Raw genomic sequence first — 21,062 nt, 5'->3', positions numbered from 1 at the left:
ATATTCAACAAAATTCTTGAAAAAGATATACATAATGATATAAAAAATCCGAAATATTTTTCCCACATTCTTTGCTATGTATGAGTGATTGCAAAATTTCAAGTTTAAATATTGTGTGGTGTGAGAGATAAAAAAAAAAGTTGTTTCAGAGGTAAAAAAGAGTTACTAGCATGGATGTTGATGCAGTAGATAGGGTGGTGCGCAACTTGCTCTGAAAGTCCTCCCTCGTAGTATTACCATAGTATTCAGAGAAAACTTAATTCAAAATTACATTGCTTCCAAACGGACCCTCGCATGCATGCAATCCGGCCCGAGAAAATTACTCCCAGCCACGGGTGAGACGTCTACCTTCAGCACCACGAACTGATCAGCAACGGACGGATCGGAGGGGGAGCAATCCCAACCGCGGACAGAACAAGAGCACGAACGGAAGGGGCTGCAGGCTTCGATCGTTACGACTGTTTGGCCGCAAAATCCATTCCTGCTCCGGCCGTTACCCTTCTCCGCGTCGTCGTCTTCGTCGATCAAAACGCCGCCAGCATGCCGTCTCATGCACGCACAGAGTGGTGAGTACCGCGACGACGTCGACGATGATGCAGCAGCATGCAGTCCCCTCCGCCCTAGCTCCCGGGGAGGAAGAAGAACATGTTCTCCAGCTGCACCGGCAACAACACCCATAGGTCGTTCCAGTTCACCGACGACGACGGCCGCAACGACAAGTTCGTAAGGTTGGACAATACGATCAGCCCGACCGCCACCATGGAAGCCGGCAGCGGCCACCAGATGGACAGCTACTTCTCCAGCCGCCCGGTCAAGATCCGGTCGCGCTCCGTCCGCATGGCGGCGGCCGGCGTGATCAACCGGTCGGAGCGCCTCAAGAACATCGGGCGCGTCTTCCAGGAGGACCTCAAGAGCATCTCCCTCAAGATCTACGACCCGCAGGACCCGTTCCTGAACCGCATGAACCGCCTCTTCCTCTTCTCCTGCATCGTCTCCGTCGCCGTCGACCCGCTCTTCTTCTACCTCCCCTCCGTGTCCGAGACCCAGAGCAACACCTGCATCGGCTTCGACCGCGTCCTCGCCGCGGGGGCCACCGCGCTCCGATCCGCCCTCGACTTCTTCTTCCTTGCCCGGATCCTGCTGCAGTTCCACACCGCATTCATCGCGCCGTCCTCGCGGGTGTTCGGCCGTGGGGAGCTCGTCGTCGACTCCGCCGCCATCGCGCGACGCTACATGCGCCGCTTCTTTGTGTTCGACGTCCTCTCAGTGCTGCCGCTGCCGCAAATCCAGATCGTCAAGTTCTTCCTGCGCCCCAAGGGCTCCGACCTGCTCCCCATCAAGACGGCGCTCTTCTTCATCGTGCTCACCCAGTATGTGCCCCGCCTCGTCCGCATATACCCCATCACCACCGAGCTCAAGCGAACCACCGGGGTCTTCGCTGAGACCGCCTTCGCCGGTGCTGCTTTCTACCTCCTCCTCTACATGCTCGCCTCCCACATGGTGGGCGCCTTCTGGTACCTCCTCGCCGTCGAGCGCCTGGATGACTGCTGGCGCGAGAAGTGCGCGGGGCTGAGGTTCCACCAGTGCAAGCAATTCATGTACTGTGCCGGGAAAAACAAAGACGACGACCAGGACGGGTTCACGGAGTGGCGGAGCATGATCCGGAAGGTGCTCGCGCAGGAGTGTGCCCCTGTAGACCAGAGCGGCACCGGCTTCAACTACGGCATCTACACCACCGCCATCGCCTCCGGCGTCACCCACACTGCAGCGCTCATCCCCAAGATACTCTTCTGCCTCTGGTGGGGGCTCCAGAACCTCAGCACGGGCGCGCAGGGCCTGGAGACGACGCACTACAAGGGGGAGGCGCTCTTCGCCATCCTGCTCGCTCTCTTCGGCCTCATCCTCATGGCGCTGCTCATCGGAAACATGCAGACGTACCTCCAGTCCATGACGCTGCGGATGGAGGAGATGCGCCTGAAGCGACGCGACTCGGAGCAGTGGATGCACCACCGCCACCTCCCCGACGACCTCCGGGACCGGGTGTGGCGACACAACCAGTACAAGTGGCTCGAGACGCGCGGCGTGGACGAGGACGGCCTGGTGCGATGCCTGCCCAAGGACATCCGCCGGGACGTTAAGCGCCACCTCTGCCTCCGCCTTGTCCGCCGGGTGCCGCTTTTCGCCAACATGGACGAGCGCCTCCTCGACGCCATATGCGAGCGGCTCAAGCCCAGTCTCTGCACGGAGGCCACCTACGTGGTCAGGGAAGGGGATCCCGTCGACGAGATGCTCTTCATCATCAGAGGCCGGCTCGAGAGCTCCACCACCGACGGAGGGCGCACGGGGTTCTTCAACAGAGGCCTGCTCAAGGAAGGCGACTTCTGCGGGGAGGAGCTGCTGACGTGGGCGCTGGACCCCAAGGCGGCGGCGAACCTGCCTCTCTCTACGCGCACGGTGAAGGCCATCTCCGAGGTGGAGGGCTTCGCGCTGCACGCCGACGAGCTCAAGTTCGTGGCCGGGCAGTTCAGGCGGCTGCACAGCAAGCAGCTGCAGCAGACCTTCAGGTTCTACTCGCAGCAGTGGCGCACCTGGGCGTCCTGCTTCATCCAGGCCGCCTGGAGGAGGTACCAGAAGCGCAAGGTGTTGGAGCAGCGGCGGCGGGAGGAGGAGGAGGCGTACGCCGCAGAGGTGGCGGCGTCGGGGGTGTCGTCCAGCAGACTGATCAAGACCACCTTCCTGGTGTCCAGGTTTGCCAAGAACGTCATGCGCGGCGTGCACCGCCAGCGGTCGCTTCGGGCGGAGAACCTCATCCTCCTGCCCAAGCCGCCGGAGCCCGACTTTGGCAGAGTCAACTACTGACATGCTACCATAATGCTAGATCTTGGATCGTCAAAACATATGCGTATTTTGCATTATGTGCTACTACTACTTGATGCACCATTCAGTAAAGACAAACATACGTACAGGGGTTATAAGTACTATATTAAACCTTAACAACTTCGTTTTTTCTCAGATTTTTGGTTAATTTTGCTGCCCTTTCCGTTGGCTGACACGTGTGTTTTTTTGCATCCATTTGGTTTCGTGTGCACATATGGGGTCGTTTTGCTTTTTTCTGTTGGGTTTACCCTGTCCGTTTCCCTATTTCTTTCCTTCTTTCGTGTGTGTCTAATGTTTTCTCATGTCTGTACTCTTGATGCCGTTCTGCACCCTCTCCCTTTGACCGGACCCACATGTTACTGCCGCTGTTCCTCTACTTCTTTTTTTCTTCTTCTTTTCGGCCGCTCGATTAGTCCTCTTCTTCTCCGCTTGGATCTTTCTGTGATGGTCCGTCCACCGTATGGTCTGCTGTTTTGGCCTACTCATTGTACTTCTGCTTCTCTTCCTGCTTACGGAGAGCCTGCTCATTCTGGCTCTACTTCTGTTTGTGCTCATGGAGGGGCTGTCCGTGGGGGCGCCTGCTGTTCTTGGCCGCGGTGGTCGGGTGGCTGGTCGCGGCCGTTTTACCCCTCGGTTGCCACCGCGTGCAGGCCGCCGTGGTGCGCCCCGCTGCCCGTCGCGTTCGTCATCGCGGCGCGCCCGATCTACGTGCGGCGGTTGGGGTGGCGTTGACGCCGTCGGCGTGAAGGCAGGCCGGCAAGAAGGGCGAGGGGAGCGTCCTCTCTTTCCATCAGCAGGCCGCACCACCATAGTAGGCTGCGACCTCGGGAGGCAGCTAGGGTGGCGGCGACGCGAGGCGGAATGGCAAGCAGGGGGAGGGGAGGGCAGATACAGCCGCCTCGAACGGCAACCAACCACCAGCAGGCACGGCTTCCTCTCTCTGTCAATGAGCGTGGTAGTTGGGGCAGGGGAGGGTGCCGACCTTCGTTGGCGCGTCATCGGCTACATGTTTACCTTTGGCCGTCGGTGCATCCCTACCAGATTCGGGCGGTAGAAGGAGCGGCGGGGGTCCGGCTGACGAGAACGGCAGCGCGCAGGCTGACCACCGGCATCAAGTCCTGACGAGGACAAAAAGCAAGTCAGTCACTCCGTCGTCCCCCTCCACCCCCAGGAACAGGTCATGGGGTTCGTCGATGCCCCCCGCCGCGTGACAACGGAAAGAATGTCCATCTCGGCCTCGCGGTGGGGGACGGCAGCAAGAACCTGCAGACAGGAGGGTGGAGGCCGGCGGAGTGGACAGCGCCCGCTGGGTGGTCTGCATCCTGTGGCGGCGCTGTTCGCGTTCGGACTTCTGCTGTTCGTGGGAGTTGCGTATGGTCCAGGCTGCCGTCCGGCTGCTCGACCTTGGGTTGGGCGCGATTCACGGCGGGATCGCATCTCGATCCCGGCCCTGGCTTAATTCACTCGCTTCGCTTACGGTGAGTATGCCTGCTTGCCCTGTGTAGATCCATTTCCCTGTGTAGATCCGTTGAACGTTGATCCTAATTTTCTAGGTTTTTTTTTCCTTTTGCCTTTTGGCCTTCCAATGTTACTAGATGCAATTTGATTAGTACTCCAGGCACGCTGTCCAGAGAGTACTTTAATCTCAAGTTGGTTTCCTGCTGACATTTATAATTTAATAAGAATTGAGGATGCAAAGTTGGCCGTTGCAAATCAACATCGTTCACCTTAATTAGAACAATAGTTATTGCTAGCTATGGTACTGCAACAAGTGAATATTCTCTGAGAATTGTTAGTCCTAGCGAGTGAAGCAAATCCAGCTGTTTAGCTAAATGGGCACGAAACTGAAGATGTGTTGTGTTGGGTTGAATTAGGAAGCTAAAAACTTACTAAGAAAGTTTCCGACTGATCATGAATCTCATGATAATGCATCCTTCATTGCTCATCCTTGGATTTTTGATAAGATCCTACATCTAGAGATAGTTGCTCGATTGTGCGGCTACGGTTTGCTCTAATTGCGGCGAAGGTTTGTCCTTCATTATTTTTCATCCATTTCCACATCCTGTTTTTTGTTCTAATTAATAGAGTTATAGGTCTTCAGTAGCAAGGAACTGACTTCTCTCATCCGATATATGAGCGAGATTACTCCTGAATTAGTCACCATTTTTTTAGAATTTAACTCAGTGGTGTACGGGTGTTATGGAGAATGTCCCGAGAAAACGAAGGCATAGCTGATCATTCACATGGGACATTACAACATTATTACAGCCTTGCCTGATGCTTAGTACCACCTCACTGAAGAATGCAAGAGGTAGCAGGGTTGGTGCCTATATAATAGAGCAAGTGCGCTGTGTGTAGACACTAGACATTACCGATAAGACTCCGACTCCCGACATGGACGAATGCTATTTGGTCCGCATAGAAAACAGCGTTTTTCTACGGAAGAAATTAATTTGTACAGTTTTGTAATGAACTGATGGGAACCCGACATGGTCAGGTCACCCGATGGGTGCGGGCATGGGGTCTCGCACAAGTCCCATGGGTCGGGTCATGGGTGGGGAGTCAACCTGATAGGGAGATCGGGCATGGGTCTGGTTATTCCCGACCAGACCAAACCCGACCCAATTGCCAGCCTTAGGTACAAGCAATATACTCATTCCGTGAGCATTTTATGTATAGCATATTCACAGAATATGAGCACTTGATCCTTTAGAATGACAGTGGTTGCAAGATAGTCTATAGTACTCCTCTGTCTCACGAAACATGTTGGGAAGTTGTCTAAATTCGAATGTATCTAGACACTAAATAGTATTTAGATATATCTAATTTTGACCATTTGTTGAATTTGTGCCACGATTTTGATCATACATCTTGGATGTTTTTTCCTGTACAAACTGTCCTGATGTCTCTTTCAGGAGCTATTTCAATATATGATATCATATATTTATTGTGTGTCTACTTAGTCTCGAAAGAAGCTGCTAGATAAGGCCTGAAGTTTGTCGATGATGTTCATTTCTGCGATGATTTATTGGGTGTCTGCTTATCTTTTTTGACTAAATTTGTGTACTATTTTTCTGAAGTAAGAACATAGTTATGTAAAAAGATTTTCATTATTTAACTTAGCATACAAGACACCACGTAAGGGATTTTGTTATTTAGCTAAACAAAGAAGATGTCATCTTTGCAACTGTGAAACGAGCATACCTCATAATAGCTATTAGCTGGAGAAAATGTTATAACTGTTTACTTAGTTAACCTTATAGCTTCATATCTTTTTTTGAGATTTCTTTAACTAGGAATCTTATAATTTGTTTCAGGTATGTCACTATTGATTTATATGATTGATTAGTACTTACACTGATAGCCATGCTTTCCTCAACAATGATCATTCCTAGCCACCGTCTGCTGTTTCAGGGATGTAATCATTAATTCTTTATTATGATGAGCCCATATATCAGAATGCCTTGGTCAACTAGCTACATAGTTTAAAGTCCAGTTTTGGTTTGACAACCTGGAGATGCTGATTTTATATTCCTTGGGGACTATGGATGAACTAAATTGGGTGGTTAAAAGTTAGGTTACTTTCAAGATTCCAAAGACAGGGAAACAAATCTTTGGTGACCATGATGCTAATGTACCCGTCTTAGATGCTTCATGTGCTTCCACTTTGGTAGACATCAGTGGAAGTACAAGAATCTGGTGTACCACATCAATTTACTTTTTATTAATCACTCCCTTGCTCATATGTTTGACTGTCACTTTCCTTTTATTTTCGGTAAGTATTGATGATTTCTTTGTATTGAATATAATCTCTTTTTGTTCAATCTGAACCAATGAATGGAAAACTTGAAACACATCTTCCTTTATTTTCAACAATAATTTTAGAGAGGACAGTGGTAATTGATTTTAATGGCTAAGAAATTGTTGTATGCCAGTATTCATTATAAGTTACTTAGGTAATATTTACATGTTATGTACTTCTCTATGTTTTCTGTACCCCACATGAGTTGATTGGTGTTCTTAGGTTATAGTCTGATTTGTTCCATAGGTTGTCAAAGAAACTCCCATGGCCGTCAACTCTGGCACTTGAACAACGTGATATTTTACTGATTATGGACCACATAGAACTGTAATTACAGAGTCCATGAGTTGAATGTTTGAGAGCGAGAAGTAAGTGCAGTCAGATTGACAGACTATGTGCTATGTATGGCTCTGCATGCACCAATAAATTGTATTGAATTATTCTACTGCTCCAGTTGGTCTTGATTTGCTAAGAAAAAATATACAAACACTTGGCGAGGGTTCTTATATTTTATTTATGTTGCTCGAGTATTGAGAAGCTACTTGACATTGTCATTATTTTTTCTGGTAGAAGAAATAATTGTGCCAAAGCTATAATTGGAACATAACAACTTCAGCATGGTATTGGATATGGTTTGAATTTTGGTTATTCACCTCATTCAAAATCATAAACACCCACCAAACTGACGACACTCTTTGCAACAATCGGATAAATAAAATGTATTTACCATCACAAAACCACTACCAATTAGCCAATATATGGCGCGGCGTGCCGCCGCGCCCTTCATTGCTAGTAGAATTAAGGTGATGTAGAACTCTTTACTGTATATTATAACTAATCTTCCACTGTAAATATACTTGCATCACTTGATTGGGCTATGCATTCTAATAAAGCTTCTATTATCGAATAGTCTAATGGTTTTCCTTACCAAATGATCACTCGACTAGCAGACCAACCAAATGGTTTTCCCAACTCGCTCCACTTGTTCGAACTTAATTCTAATCTAGCCGATAATTATTTGCATCTCCCACAATAGCATGAATCATGACGCAACGTACCGGCTCAAGAGTCGACAAACTCTAAACATAAAAATGGGTAAAGAATGAAAGATATGAGTTAGGACAAATTAAAGTTTTGCAATTCCAAAGAAAGACGTGCACAACTTTTTGTATATAGCGATTCTCCGATCAAAATTTAAAAATAATATTCTGCTCAACACCAGGGTAAGGAGATCGTGAAAATTATGCATTTTAAATTTTGAAAATATAGAAAATGTAGGTACATTCTTTGTCATAGTCCCTATTATCTGCATTGGTCAATCTTTTCACCTTACCTAAATTTGAGCAATGAATACGACCGGTTCTACAGTAAAAAATCGCTAGTCACCCCTCTATTATGTGGATTGATACATTCATGATCCCTACATTCATGATCCCTACACACTAAGGAGACTAAATTCTGCAACATGGGCACACATCTTAGACATACTTGATCTCAACAAACGAGACTTTTATTGGAACTTTTTTGAGCACGAGATGGAATTGCGGTAACAGAGCTGAACATAGAGTCTTTATCTGTGCAACTACAACACCATTCCCGTCAACTGTTTTGTAAAACATGATGAAACCCGACGAAACTTGGTGAAATAGTGTGGCGTGCGCGAATCACAAAATAGAAATTAAAATAGAAATTGACAACGCAAACATGCACGGGACCATGCACGAAAAAAAACGCTATCTCGGCAAAAACCGAAGTGGCCTTATTCCCAGCTCCCCCGTCGCCAGCCAGCGCAAACGAAATCCATGCTACTTAGATATTGCCCCTTGACTACTACTTTTGCTCGCCGGTAGTCTCCCTGCCGTCACTACTCACAACTCGCATAGATGGACGGTACTAGCTCAGCTCCGTACTGCAATGTACTCCCTCATTTTCTTTTTAATCGACGGGAGCGAAATTGTGTTTCTCAAGGATGCTAGCAATTGAACAAACACCTCACGAGGGCATTGTTTTTGGGGGCAGCTGCCGGACTGTGGTGCTAGGCGGTCTACCCGAGGCTATGCGAAGCTGTACCTTGAAGATGGACGAGCTGTGGACGGAAGTGATGACTTCTAAAGCGAGAGCATGAGGCGCTCGCGGAGAGTCTGCTACACTAGTCGTGTGCTCCTGTTTCACCATATGGTGATTCAGAGAGAGGCCCCGACACTTTTTAGCTGATGGGTGTTTGTTTCTGTTTTTAGGGCATAGGCATAGGCTCTAATGATATGTTTCTTCACCCATAGTCGGGTTTGTAGGTGTTGTGTGGTGGCTCCGAGTTTTGCAATGTATGCCTTGGAAGATCTATCTTTACTATTAAATTGCAATAGGTGGCTGCCTGGTGTCACACTTGGGCTTATTTTTGTTCTGCTTTTATCTGGGCCCGAAGTACTCAATATAGACGGCCCAATGTTTCGTCAATCCAGGCCCGATCCAAAGCAGTCCAGACCAATCTAAAAATTGCCGATCTCGATTGAAGATGGTTCCTGACTCAAATTACAAAATTGAAAACATTACCGATCAAGGTATCAGCTTCCGATTACAAGTCCAAAGCAAGCCGTCGCTTCACGATGAAAAACAGCAGACAACCCTCTGTGCGCGTGCTTACTGCCCAGCGGAAACTGTCCACGATGATTGACCGTCCTACAGGTCGGGCGACTCACGTATGTGCTTCGGTTCAACAGTGTTGCTGCTTGGCTCCCGTGGCATCGAAAACACTATACGTAAATCTACCCAATCCTCTGTGGAAGGGATTAAGCGAATATGCCCTGATTGATCACGTTTTCTGGTTAATCTCAATTCAATCCTCACGTCTTCATGCCACTGGAATCTACCTAGCCAGCTCAGATAATCAACTGGAAGTACCCCTATCTGTTATTCCTTCTCCAAGCATGGAGAGACCGACAGATCTATATGTATTTTTTACGCACGCAAAGATGTTCGTATGGCACAAGAGATGAGACGTTTTTTTACCCACTCATATGATGTGTACGTGTACTTGTACACCAACAATCAATTTTTTTTTTAAAAAAAACTGCTAATTCTTGCTTATGGCTTCATCGAGAATCTACTAACTTCGTCACTAAAGCTCCTAAGTTTATCTACATCCCAGAGCAGTAAACGGGAAGTGGGTCATGGCCGCAAACTCACCCCCGTTACAAAAGCGAAAAAATGCACCGGGAAGTACAAACCTTTGGTCCGCGAAATATACATTGTTGAGCATAAAATACAAAGAAGAAATAAAAATTTACGCCTCTAAAATTACACGTTAGAATGTGAGGAACTACCCACTTTTAATTTATACATTTACACGTAGATTCATTTGTTATTCCACATTAACGCAACTATTTTACGTTCATGTCCTGGAAAATAATCAGGTATTCTGCTACATAGGTATGCATGCGTCTCGGCTAAACAAGAGCTAGATGAATAAGTTACCTTGTTACCCATTTACATGCTCGTCTCATCGGGCGTCGATGAAGGAATGCACATGGGTCAAAGCGTCATGGAGATAAAGTGTTGGGGAAGCACACCACGCGCATGTAAGGTGCTGGGTAGCTGCCTTGTGGTGGAGCTTGGTAAAAATTAACGGGAGAGGGACTAAGACAAAATATGAGTGGTTGGGGTGCAAAAGATCGAAAACATTACCTAAACCCTTTTCAAAATTTCTTAGCCTTGATCAAAATGTTCAAAATTGGTAGGTGCACCTAATGGCGTGTGTCGACGAACCGATATGGGTCGTGCATGCCAGGTTGGTGGAGGACTGGAGGCGGGTCAACGACTGGTTTTATTTCACGAGACGAAAAGAGGGGGTTGTTCAAACCTTCACCATCTACCTATCTAACCCTAACTGTTGTTTGATCGGTGTGTTCGCTAATTCTTTTTATCTCATAGCAACGCACGGGTATTTAGCTAGTGTTCAATAAAATCTAAATAAAGATCGTATGCATCATTTTGATGCGGAGGCTGGAGCTCCGTTCCCCCTTTTGAAAAAAAATCACATCTCGCATCAATTTAATCGGAATGGTGGGAGTATAACGGAACGTCCATGCATGCAGGCGCATTCCCTCGATGCTCCAGCACCGGTGCACATCCTGCCTGCGGCCTCGACGCGCAGAGAGACAAAATGATCGATGCCATGTTTTTTTTCACGCGTGTGTCCCTGATCGTAGCAGCGGAGGGGAGCCCCTATGCTACGCCTTAAGCAATACGATGGACCAAAATCGCACAAGGGGAGCCAACATGGGCCGGGCCCATTTCCAGCCAAGGTCGCGCGAGCTCCCATACTTTGTTTGATCGCTAGACTCTAACGTTGTCCATTTTCTTGTTGTTTTTTATTTGAAAATATTCAAATTTTGAAATGATGAAATCTGAAAAATTGTGAGTTGCTTCAATGATCAAATTTGGAAAATTCTGAATCTAAAAAATGTTGAATTTCAAAATATTCAAATCTGAAAAATGTTCACATTTTAAAACTATTCATATCTAAAAAAAGTTCAAACATAAAAAATGTTGAATCTCAAAAATATTCGAATTTTAAAAATGTTCAAAGCTAAAAATCGTTCAAATTTAAAACATGTTTAATATATGAAAAAGTTCAAAAATTTTAAAAAATGTTCGGGTTCAAAAAGTTATAAAATACAAATTTGATTTTATAAAAAACTGACAGAAATCCGGAAAACCAGCTAAACCGGAAGAAAAACCAGAGAAACCCAGAGAAAACCGACTAAACAAGAGAAAAACCGGAGGAAACGTACGGTCCTCGCTAAATGGGCCGGCCCAGAGAGAACTGCCCCTGTGCGGTGCGCCCAATCCCTCCCGCTGTAAGCGGAGAATAGGGATTGCCGCGTAGCGGAGGGAGATTGTTGGTAATCCGTGTCGGGCCGGGCTAACGGTTGCCAAAGCGTGTACACCGTTCCTCTATTGGGCTACAATTAAGAACGGGAATGCCGAAGCGATGTTGTAGATTCAGATGTCGTGTAGTTGTCTCAAAAAAAAAGATGTCGTGTAGTTTTAGTACCATACCGCTTACAGAGAAGGAATCCGGGCGCTTTATAAGCTCTTCTCCGGATTGAGATGTCACCACGTGATAAGCATGGTATGCAAGAATAAAAAAACAAATTAGGCTTGTTTGATCTTCGATCAAAAAAATACGTGTGCTGATTTGCTTCGGCCATGTTGTCACCACTCCGATATGGATGTGTTAGCAATTTTTTCTGTACTTGCTCCTTCCGTGTGATTTTTTTATGTCATTTCTTATCAAGGAATTAGGATGTCACTCTAAGGCTCTGTCTGCATATTACCTCGTGCAGTCGAAATGAAACGATTCGTCCAAATGGAACAACCCAAACAAACCTTCAAGAGTGGGAGAATGTTGAATGCCTTTTTTTCTCAAAATGGGAAACCTTTTAGATGCACATAACTTTTTTATTAAATTATTACGAAAACCTTACAAAGAGAGTACAAATATCAACTTGAAGCTCCCATCCTCGCGACTACTCGCTATACCTACAAACTAATGAAGGGTGCCTATAGCCAGTACCCTGACATTACACCAACACACGTCATCTAAAAGCCGAATGCCTCCCAAGCCGTCCATTGGCAGGTAAGAAGCACATTCAGTCAAACAGACCCTCGACGCACGCCATCGCACATGCCGCAGAATTCGCTACCACCGTCCTCCTCGAACCCATCTGCTAAGGCGATCAATGCATTATCCTTGCTAGACCCGCCATCAACACCACCGTCCTGCGCGCGTCCATCATCTTGCATCCATCACGAAACACCGTTGAGCCACGCCACCCAAGACTCGCCGACCTTGACAATGTAGATGAACACCACACCGCCGCAGCCTACTACCGTCCATCTACTGCTCCAAAAACGATGCCCCAAGAGGTACAACTCAGATAGCGTCGCCATCATCCGATCTAGGAGACCCGGATCTAGGGTTTCCCCTAGAGCAGCACGACTGAGAAGACGCAGACTGCGAAGGCGATGCCTTCAAGAAGGTTAAGACGTGTGATGCCGCCATCGCCCACCACAAACAGGGTCGGTGCACGGTTTCACCGGCAACCGCGCATCCCCAACTTGATGTAAGGACTAGATGTTGGATCAGGAGATCGCGACAACCAACCCCAAACCGGCTGACCACCTCCGATAGAGGAGATGTACACCACCACCATGTCTAGAGCTGGTTCCCTAGGGTTCCTCCAAGACGCGAGAGATGCCCAGTAACGGCTCATCGCCGACGTATCATCGACAGTAGCCTCAGGAAGCCGCAGCCCTTCCAGGCCCATCCAAGCCCAGATCTGGCCTGACCTCGAAGCTACCGCCAACGATACCGCTGCCTGCAGATCGGCGACATGGCCGCCGCCTCCCTGCACCGCCACATCATGGAAGTCCAGGCCGGTCACCGCCGCCGTTCCCACTTCTCTGCAGCCGTGGAGAGGCCGTTGCCGTGCCACTAAGGCTTTGCCTGGCAGCGTATCGGATGGCGGGGGAGGTGAGGAGGAGTGCCGGCGAACGCCCTGGAGCGGCGTGGCACCGCCGCGCGGGGGGGTGGGGGGGGGGGAGTGTTACATAAGAACAAACTATTTTCCTTGTAGGATCTTCTTTTTAAATGGGGAGAATTCCACTTTCCAGCCTCTGCACCAACAAGAGATGCACACAGCCATTAATAATGAATACTAAGATTTTTAATATTGTTGAAGATTAAATCATAGTCCTCAAGAAAAATTGCATGAATACCAGGTCCAACCTAGGCCTCAAGTATAAATAGGATCCTAATTTGCATCCGTGAGGATTTGAACTCAGGTGTTGGGTTTGTACATCAACTTTTTTAACCTGTTGAGTTAGGCTCACTTCTCTTAAAAATGGAGAAAATTTCACTTCCCACCCCCTGCACCCGATAAGGGACGCACACAACCATTAAGCATGAGTAGATTAAAGCATAGTCCTCAAAACAAATTGCATGAGTGCCAGGTACAGCCTGCCTCAACCATAAATAAGAACCTAATTCGCGTCTATGAGGATTTGAACTCAGGTGCTGAGTTTGTATATCAACTCTCCCAACCATTTGAGCTATGATTGCCTAGGTTGTATCCTTAGGCCAACTGAGTTTATACCTCATATTTTAACATCTGCGTGTCTCATAAAAATAGAGTATTATTTTAATGGGTCGTCGATAGCGAAACATCCATTGTGACTTTGTCAATATGAACACATGACCCGCTGGCGTAGTCTTTTAAATGTATCATAAAGGGAAGGTGTGTGTATGTTGGATGTATGCACGTGTATGTAAGTGCCTGCATTTGTTTGATGTTTCCAAGAAACAACTCGTAGTAACTTGACTCGCTACATGCAATATGTTGTTTTGGTTGGCCAAGGCTCCTTTCCCTAAAGCATCACCTTCACTTAAATTTTTGTTTTTTTTTTTTCCAAAAAATCACAACCTCTCAACCACTGCCTGATTAATATACACCCATGATGAAAAAACCAAAGATGCCCCCTCTCTCAAAGTGGTCGAAATACATCCCTTTGGCACGTCTACCACATCACCTCCATGTTTTTATGCAAAAGAAATAGTTTGTTGACCAAATTCATAATGGTTTCGAAAAGGGTTTGAGAGAATTTTGAGAAACATCACAAAAATTTCTCAAAACTTTCAAATATATTAATTGGATATCCATTTTTTTTATCTTTCGAACATTTAATACTTCATGTGTCCTAAATATAACTCATGCTTTTTCCGCACGGTTTTTGATGCACAACTTTAGCCACTAATATATACAAAATTATATGGTTGTGCGGGTAAAAAAAAAAAGGTTGCGATGCTACCGTGATTGAGTGGCTTAGCTTTAGGTTATTCCAGGTGTTCCACTTTTCATATACGCATGCGCATATGGGTTAGTAATTGCCATACCTGCACCTGCTCAACCCGGCGGGTGTAGAATTTTATTATCTTACTAGTACAAATGCCCGTGCGTTGCCACGGCACCTCGAGTTTATTACTTATCCTACATGTAAATATGATGCGCGTGAATAATCCCAATGTGGAGAATATGCAAACAAAGCCACTTTTTAGCATATAATTCTAATAAATAAATTAACTGCGAAAATTTTCACAAGAGTTGGCCGTTTGGGTTACTCAAACTATATCCCTCCCTTCCGCTTCTTCTTTCTCATAGAGCAGAACATTTCAAAGACATAGCAAAGATGCATCTTTCATCTCTTTTCATTTCCACGAGACCCTCAATTTCACCTTTTTTAACACTATGCCAATAATGTGCATCTTATTTTTCTCACTCCAACAATATCCAAATTGTAATTTGTAGTCACACATGCTGCCAATGTGCCACTCACCGGCTGTGCTCTGATGTTTTCTCCAACTCTAGTAAACTGTTGCCAGTGGCTTCAGAGGGATTGTAGCAATCATCACCCCACTTTCGACAACAATAATCATTGTGACATTTCCATTCACGCCTCACAAGTCTGAATACCAAGCAATTTTCAAAAATAATTTTCAAGGTTCAAAACCCACAAAGGATACTCTATTTTCCTCTTGTATTTTTTAATTGTAGCGCAAAAACCAATGGTTCAGCTCATATGGAACATTCTAATTCAGTTCTAATTAAACTAACTCATAAAAATAATAATATAACATTATTTATTATGCTATTTTATTTCTTATATCATAACCGTCTATATATATATATATATCCAAATACAAACTTAGATTAGTTTTATTGAAGATAACTTCATTATCTCAAATAACGGTTACATATTTCATCAAGGTAACAAAATAATAATAACTTTAACGGTGCCGGCCACCATGAGCATGAGCACGAGTTCTTGGCCAGCGACCTCCACAACCATCGCTGGTGTCGGCCGGCTGTCCCCATCAATACAAGTATACAACTGAGCTCAATTTTTTTTATCTCTCCTTCCTATCAGCAACTCAGATGCTTACCTATTCCCTGTATAATATTTATTCTCAATCTAATGGAAAATAGAATAAGAATGATAAAATGACAATTCAATGCAAATAATAATTCATTGCAAATACAGCGTCCCAAACCATGTAATGGATTAATCTGCCACCTGTGTGCTATCCCCATCTTTCTCACATTCGTTCTCTTCAGCATCATGCTCCATCACTTCCCCTATTTAAAAACAACACATTAATCAACATCCCAAAATACGAGTGGGAGAAAACATGACTGAATTTTGAAAAATTTGTCTACAAAGAATCCTACTGAAATGAACTGGATTTAACACAAGCATCCAACTGGAAGTAAACATATCTACTACCTCCGGTCCTAAAAAATCGATGCTCCCACCTGCCTAAGCACACGCACGCGCAGTTCTCCCTCTGCATCAATTAAATCCGACCGGAGGGAGTATGTTTCATTTTAGTTTGGATAGTGACAAAAGCTGGAAAAGTTCAGTTTGTTGGTTGAGAATTCTCTAGCATGGCTAACCGTAGCAATAACACTAACACCGGGCACGGCACAATAAGCTTTTCTATAAAATAAAACATAAGATAAAATAAAATGAACACACGGCTGAATAGAGAAGTGTCACCATCCTGATAGACATACAAGGCAAATGTTCAGCACAATAACAACCTAGATGTAGCGCACCACTAAAAGGCCATTTGGGTGTAATTTCATGAATGTCTACTAATGTGAAAGCTTCAAACATGGTTTGAGCAGAATCCATGCTGCATTCCTTCTTTAATTTACGTTCGAAAGATAAACTGGCGGTGTACTTGTGTCACAGCCAAATAATATAGTAGCAATAAAGAAAAGAAAAAAATGCTGGACCAGTATGATATCCGCAAGAAAAGTTAAGTGCTGCTGCATAATAGATCACTTAAGTAAAATAAGCTGTCACCAATGTTTCGGGAGCACCCAGGCCGTTTCGCCCCAATCAAATCATGTGTATAATGAAGAACGAACAACTGGCAGGGAAAGAATTGAGGCTGCATGTATACCTTTGGACCAGATCTAGAGGAAAATTCATGGCGAAGCAAGCGGTTGCGACGGTCTGCTCCTGACAGCGAGACAACAAAACTTTTTTTAGATCACAGCCAACACTTTTGTTCGGAACATTTTTACTCTAAATAACATCTAAATAACAGAAGGGAAGAGAACTGGAGATCTAAATTGCACTATTTGGAAGGATAAAGAAATGTTTGCTTCAAATCAAATTAGCTAGCTAAGGCTTCAAAAACCACATACTGATCTAGCATGGATCTAGCAACCACCAAAGAACATTTGAGAAAAGCAAAATTGAGAAGCTGCAGACCACTTACTCGCTACCGATGAAAGAGACAACTATGAAACGCTCAAACACATACCTCATGGTCTCTAGAAATCATTGGTTATCTGCGTATCTATGTGATGGTACAAAGGAAGCATGAAAAATTGTACAGAATGAGTAATCATCTGCTATTTAGAGTTTCTGTCAACATGCGTCCATGCTTATTCTACTAAATGTGTTGAAACGGATGATGTGGTTCCAAAATACTGAATCAACAACAATGTTTTCATTACTGTCATAGTCTGCTATACTTCTGAAAGACTGGACCATGTTTATCTGCATGAAGAATAAGTATTAACAAGACTCAAGAAATACATATTTGTGTGACACTATCTCATCTCACGTTAATGATATATTTGATCATGACTACACTATATTACAGTCACAAGAAATGCAATGTGCACTCAGATTTCCTCCATCAGACACACGTGTGTCATCACTGAGCCTGACATGAGGAACCTACTGCAGCAACGTTAGCCGTATTCGCTTCCTAAGATGCCCCGGATTCCTTGTGGAACTACCAATGAGTTATCAACATAAGCAGGCATGGAATTAGTTCACGTATTGAGGGTGGATAGGTTTTGATGCATCAACCAAGCGGAATTTGAACGTTCGAGCTGAATTAGTTCAGTGTGAATGGGTTTTCACATCTGATGCGTCAACCATGAGGAATCTGAACTTTCGAGCTCACCTTCCTCAGGATGAATCAGTTATTTCCTCTAGGCCTTTGTATAGTGGTTTCGCTTGAGAAGCGAACTGAAGATGATCCATTGAGAAAAAAATATTAACATATTAACTAAATGTTGCATTAATGCAGTGACCAACACGACAACTGAGCAAAGATACAGACTTTGACGCATCAATAATTCTAAAGAATAAGTCCCTCTTACATCAAGTATGTGAAGCAAGCTACAACCAAATTGCAATAGGCTTTCTAGTAAAAAATGCATCATGGAGCATGAAACTAAATAATGGGCATGATTTTTTTTTTTGAAACGGAATGGGCATGATCAAATTACGGCTGGTCTATGGTGAGCAAGTACTTCAGATAATAGGTTTGAAAATTTTATGTTCACTTATTTTCAAGGAACATGCACAAACAAGAATATTCAATTATATCAGAACAAATATATCTTGAGAAGAATGCTATCCTATTGCAATATGAACAACCAAAACATGCATTTTTAGTCGAAGAACAAAATTATCTCCCTTTCAATGTATTGAACTAAATGCTAACAAAGGGATTTGTTCAACAAAATTAGGTGATACAAAGTGACAACCCTTAGGCTCATCTGTTGTCCATGAAAGCGAGAAATATGAAAATATTTTCATCATCAATAAGCACTTCCTGTACTATTTGAATAAAATGATCTTCTTTGGCATGTCTTCTTTTCTTATCATCAAAAGATCCATGCATCAACCAATATATAGCAATATAGTAGACCATTTTGACTACTTAATCTACTACTACCAACTTGCCGACTAACAAACAGAATCACAACCAAAGATTTTGCTATTCACCTTTGTTCTCAGATTGAAAGGGAGTTTGCTTGTAACCATATCTGTTCTTTAATTCCGGATGCTCCTTACTGATCCTGATGGCTATCAAATCACAGAGCAAATAGACAATTAATTTAGAGAGCACAAATAAAATACAATCAACTTTAGTGCCGGATCATGTGTTCTCCGGCCGATGACCCGCCCAGCTAAATCAAAATAAGTGAAAAACTTCAATCAAACACTCAACTGTAAAAACCACCCGTTGATGTTGTCGTCGAGGAGAACACTGCTTTCCCTGCGGAACAACTCAGACAAAAAGTGCATCTTGGTCCACTTCAGCTAATTTCATGCTATAACCTGCACACAAAAGGCAACTTAAACTAAGAATAATTTTGGAATGAACCATCATCAAATTCAGTAACCATGTAGTACTAAATACTAAAAAGCAATGAAGTCGCTAAATTGCACTTAACATCAAACTTCACTAACCATATGTATAAGGCTTCTACCCGTCCGAGCAAAATGATTCCAGGTCCATACTCTATACTCTTGAGATCAAATGAAACCATCTTATCTTATCCAAAATTTACTGTGTCTCGTATCTCTGGGACGCGATGAAGCTGAACTGGAACACGTATTGGGCCTGATGGCTGAGAGGTGCGGGACATTGCGCGGATCTGTACTGAGCTCTCGAGCTCCTCCACCAATGGATAAGATTCCATCTCGTGCATGAAAGAGGTAAACTCATTACCAAGTTTTGGTGTTTGCCGACTAAGTAATATAGTTATATTGGATCAGTGAGGTACAAACACCCATTAATTAGTAGAGGATGGAAAATTCCATCACCTAGAAATCAAAGAAGGAAGCATGTAAAAAACAATGGAGCATATAACCAGCCAACAACATTATCAGCACTGATGGAGAACCGGCAAAGTAACAAAATAAAATAGATACTACGCATAACACATATTCAGCTTTTGAGAAAAACAAATGATGTCATTTCTGCCTCACCTTTCTTAGTTCCTCTACACGGATAGCCATAGGAGGGGTGATCTGATTCTCAAAATTGGGCGAAACACTACAGACTGTACATAGGGTGGGCGATATCATTCTCAAAATTAGGTTATTTGTGGCCATGATAAGCAGAACAGGGCCTTACCTTTTGCTGAAATTTCACTTCCCATTCTTAAATCATGTGATTATGAGCTAATACTAAATTTTAAATAGACACATAAATTTACGTATAGATTGGCAGATTGCAATTACATGTTAAGGATTCCAAAACACATGTACTTCTTTCTGTGAGTCCAGGTTTTTTTAATTTGTTTTCAAGCACTGTCCTTCACCCAATATTACTGCATTGGCATGCAATTAACTGTGTGGTCTGGTCTAAAATCCCAGTGGATGGTCCCAACAAAATACAGTTTAGTCCACACATTTATTTAATTAGTTGTCTTCGAACAAGACATTATGTGGTGTCTGTATAATAATTCAAGCACAAAAAGGGAGTGTTTAGTAGACACAAAATCTGAAACCTGCTAAATTTGTCTTGGAAAAATGAAATACCTTTCAGAAAGAGCTAGACATGTATTCACCCTTACCATTCTTCTTACCATTTAAAAAAATGTCATAGTTAATGGAGTTGAGGAGAGTAGTGTACCACTTGGTCTGGGTGCTACCAAGCGCCTAATGCTCTACTGTATTGAAGCTCTCAATTTATATAGTAATAGTACATAAGATGTTTGAAATCCCCAGGCAGAAACTACCATATCAGAACAGAATGGGGCACAAGAAAACTCTAGCGTGTTTAACATACTAATCAAGGAGCTTACTGAGTGCAGCCCAATAGCTCAAAATTGACCTTATCATCACCATCTTATCACATATATAAGTCTTATCACATATACTTGTGCAACACAGATTAAGTGTGCTAATTTTCACCCAAAATCAGGTGACTGTTTCAGATATAAAGGTATATATGTGTGAGACCAAAAGATGACAGGCGTTTTCCATGCTTCCAACCATGTGTCTTTCAAATGAATTAGTTAAGACGCAAGAAGAAACAACAGATAATATTAGTTTTAGGCAGTAGAACAAGTGGGCATTACCTATGTTTCGTCCGCCAACTACAGAGGTATAGTTTCAGCTGGAGGCTTAGTCAGTAGCAGCTGAGTTGATGAGGACTCGACATCTGGGCGCGAATACACAGAGGAGGATGGCGTCACGGAGGTGAGAAGAAGGCGGCGTGGTGGCTGTCCTGCTGGCCGGGTCTTGGCCTCTGCCCTCCTTCCTCCGCACTGCTCTCCTCTCCCGACGTCTTCGCGTTCAGCTTGACCTCCCGCCTCCAATCCGACTGATGCCAAAATGGTTCTCCCGGTCGTGCTCCTGCAATTGACGAGATGGAGGTTAGCCCCTTGGAAGAGTTCAGGCCGCCGCATGTTCAGCTCCTTTCATGAAGCCGCCGCCATCCCCGTTCATCCTCGGGTCCGCAAACACCGCAATACCCTCCGACACGCGCCGTTGCAAG

At 44.6% G+C, this 21,062-nt stretch overlaps 1 protein-coding gene and 1 long non-coding RNA gene across 6 annotated transcripts; one reads left to right on the top strand and one right to left on the bottom strand.

Moving 5' to 3' along the window:
• The first annotated feature begins 363 nt into the window (after positions 1–363).
• Positions 364–2,905, top strand: LOC127347336 (probable cyclic nucleotide-gated ion channel 5). The gene has a single exon (XM_051373532.2). The coding sequence runs from the start codon at positions 646–648 to the stop codon at positions 2,857–2,859; it is 2,214 nt and encodes a 737-aa protein (XP_051229492.1). The 5' UTR covers positions 364–645; the 3' UTR covers positions 2,860–2,905.
• A 12,528-nt stretch (positions 2,906–15,433) lies between these two features.
• LOC127347319 (uncharacterized) lies at positions 15,434–21,062 on the bottom strand. Of its 5 annotated transcripts, none has more exons than XR_011753375.1 (6): positions 19,025–21,062; positions 18,783–18,892; positions 18,557–18,637; positions 16,707–16,765; positions 15,812–15,873; positions 15,434–15,687 (listed from the first exon to the last, which is right to left on the bottom strand). It is a non-coding gene; the product is annotated as an uncharacterized lncRNA (long non-coding RNA). The 5 variants fall into 5 exon arrangements; XR_011753385.1 differs by having other exon boundaries at positions 18,795–18,892; XR_011753370.1 differs by having other exon boundaries at positions 18,783–21,057.

This window comes from Lolium perenne, chromosome 1 (assembly GCF_019359855.2).
Source record: "Lolium perenne isolate Kyuss_39 chromosome 1, Kyuss_2.0, whole genome shotgun sequence".
NCBI classification, from domain to species: Eukaryota; Viridiplantae; Streptophyta; class Magnoliopsida; order Poales; family Poaceae; genus Lolium; species Lolium perenne.
Note: the sequence above shows the minus strand (reverse complement) of the source record. Positions and strands in the feature narration are given on the sequence as shown.

Bases quoted from the DNA above. Each gene is read 5' to 3' on its own strand.
- LOC127347336 (XM_051373532.2), top strand. From the start codon at position 646: ATGTTCTCCAGCTGCACCGGCAACAACACCCATAGGTCGTTCCAGTTC.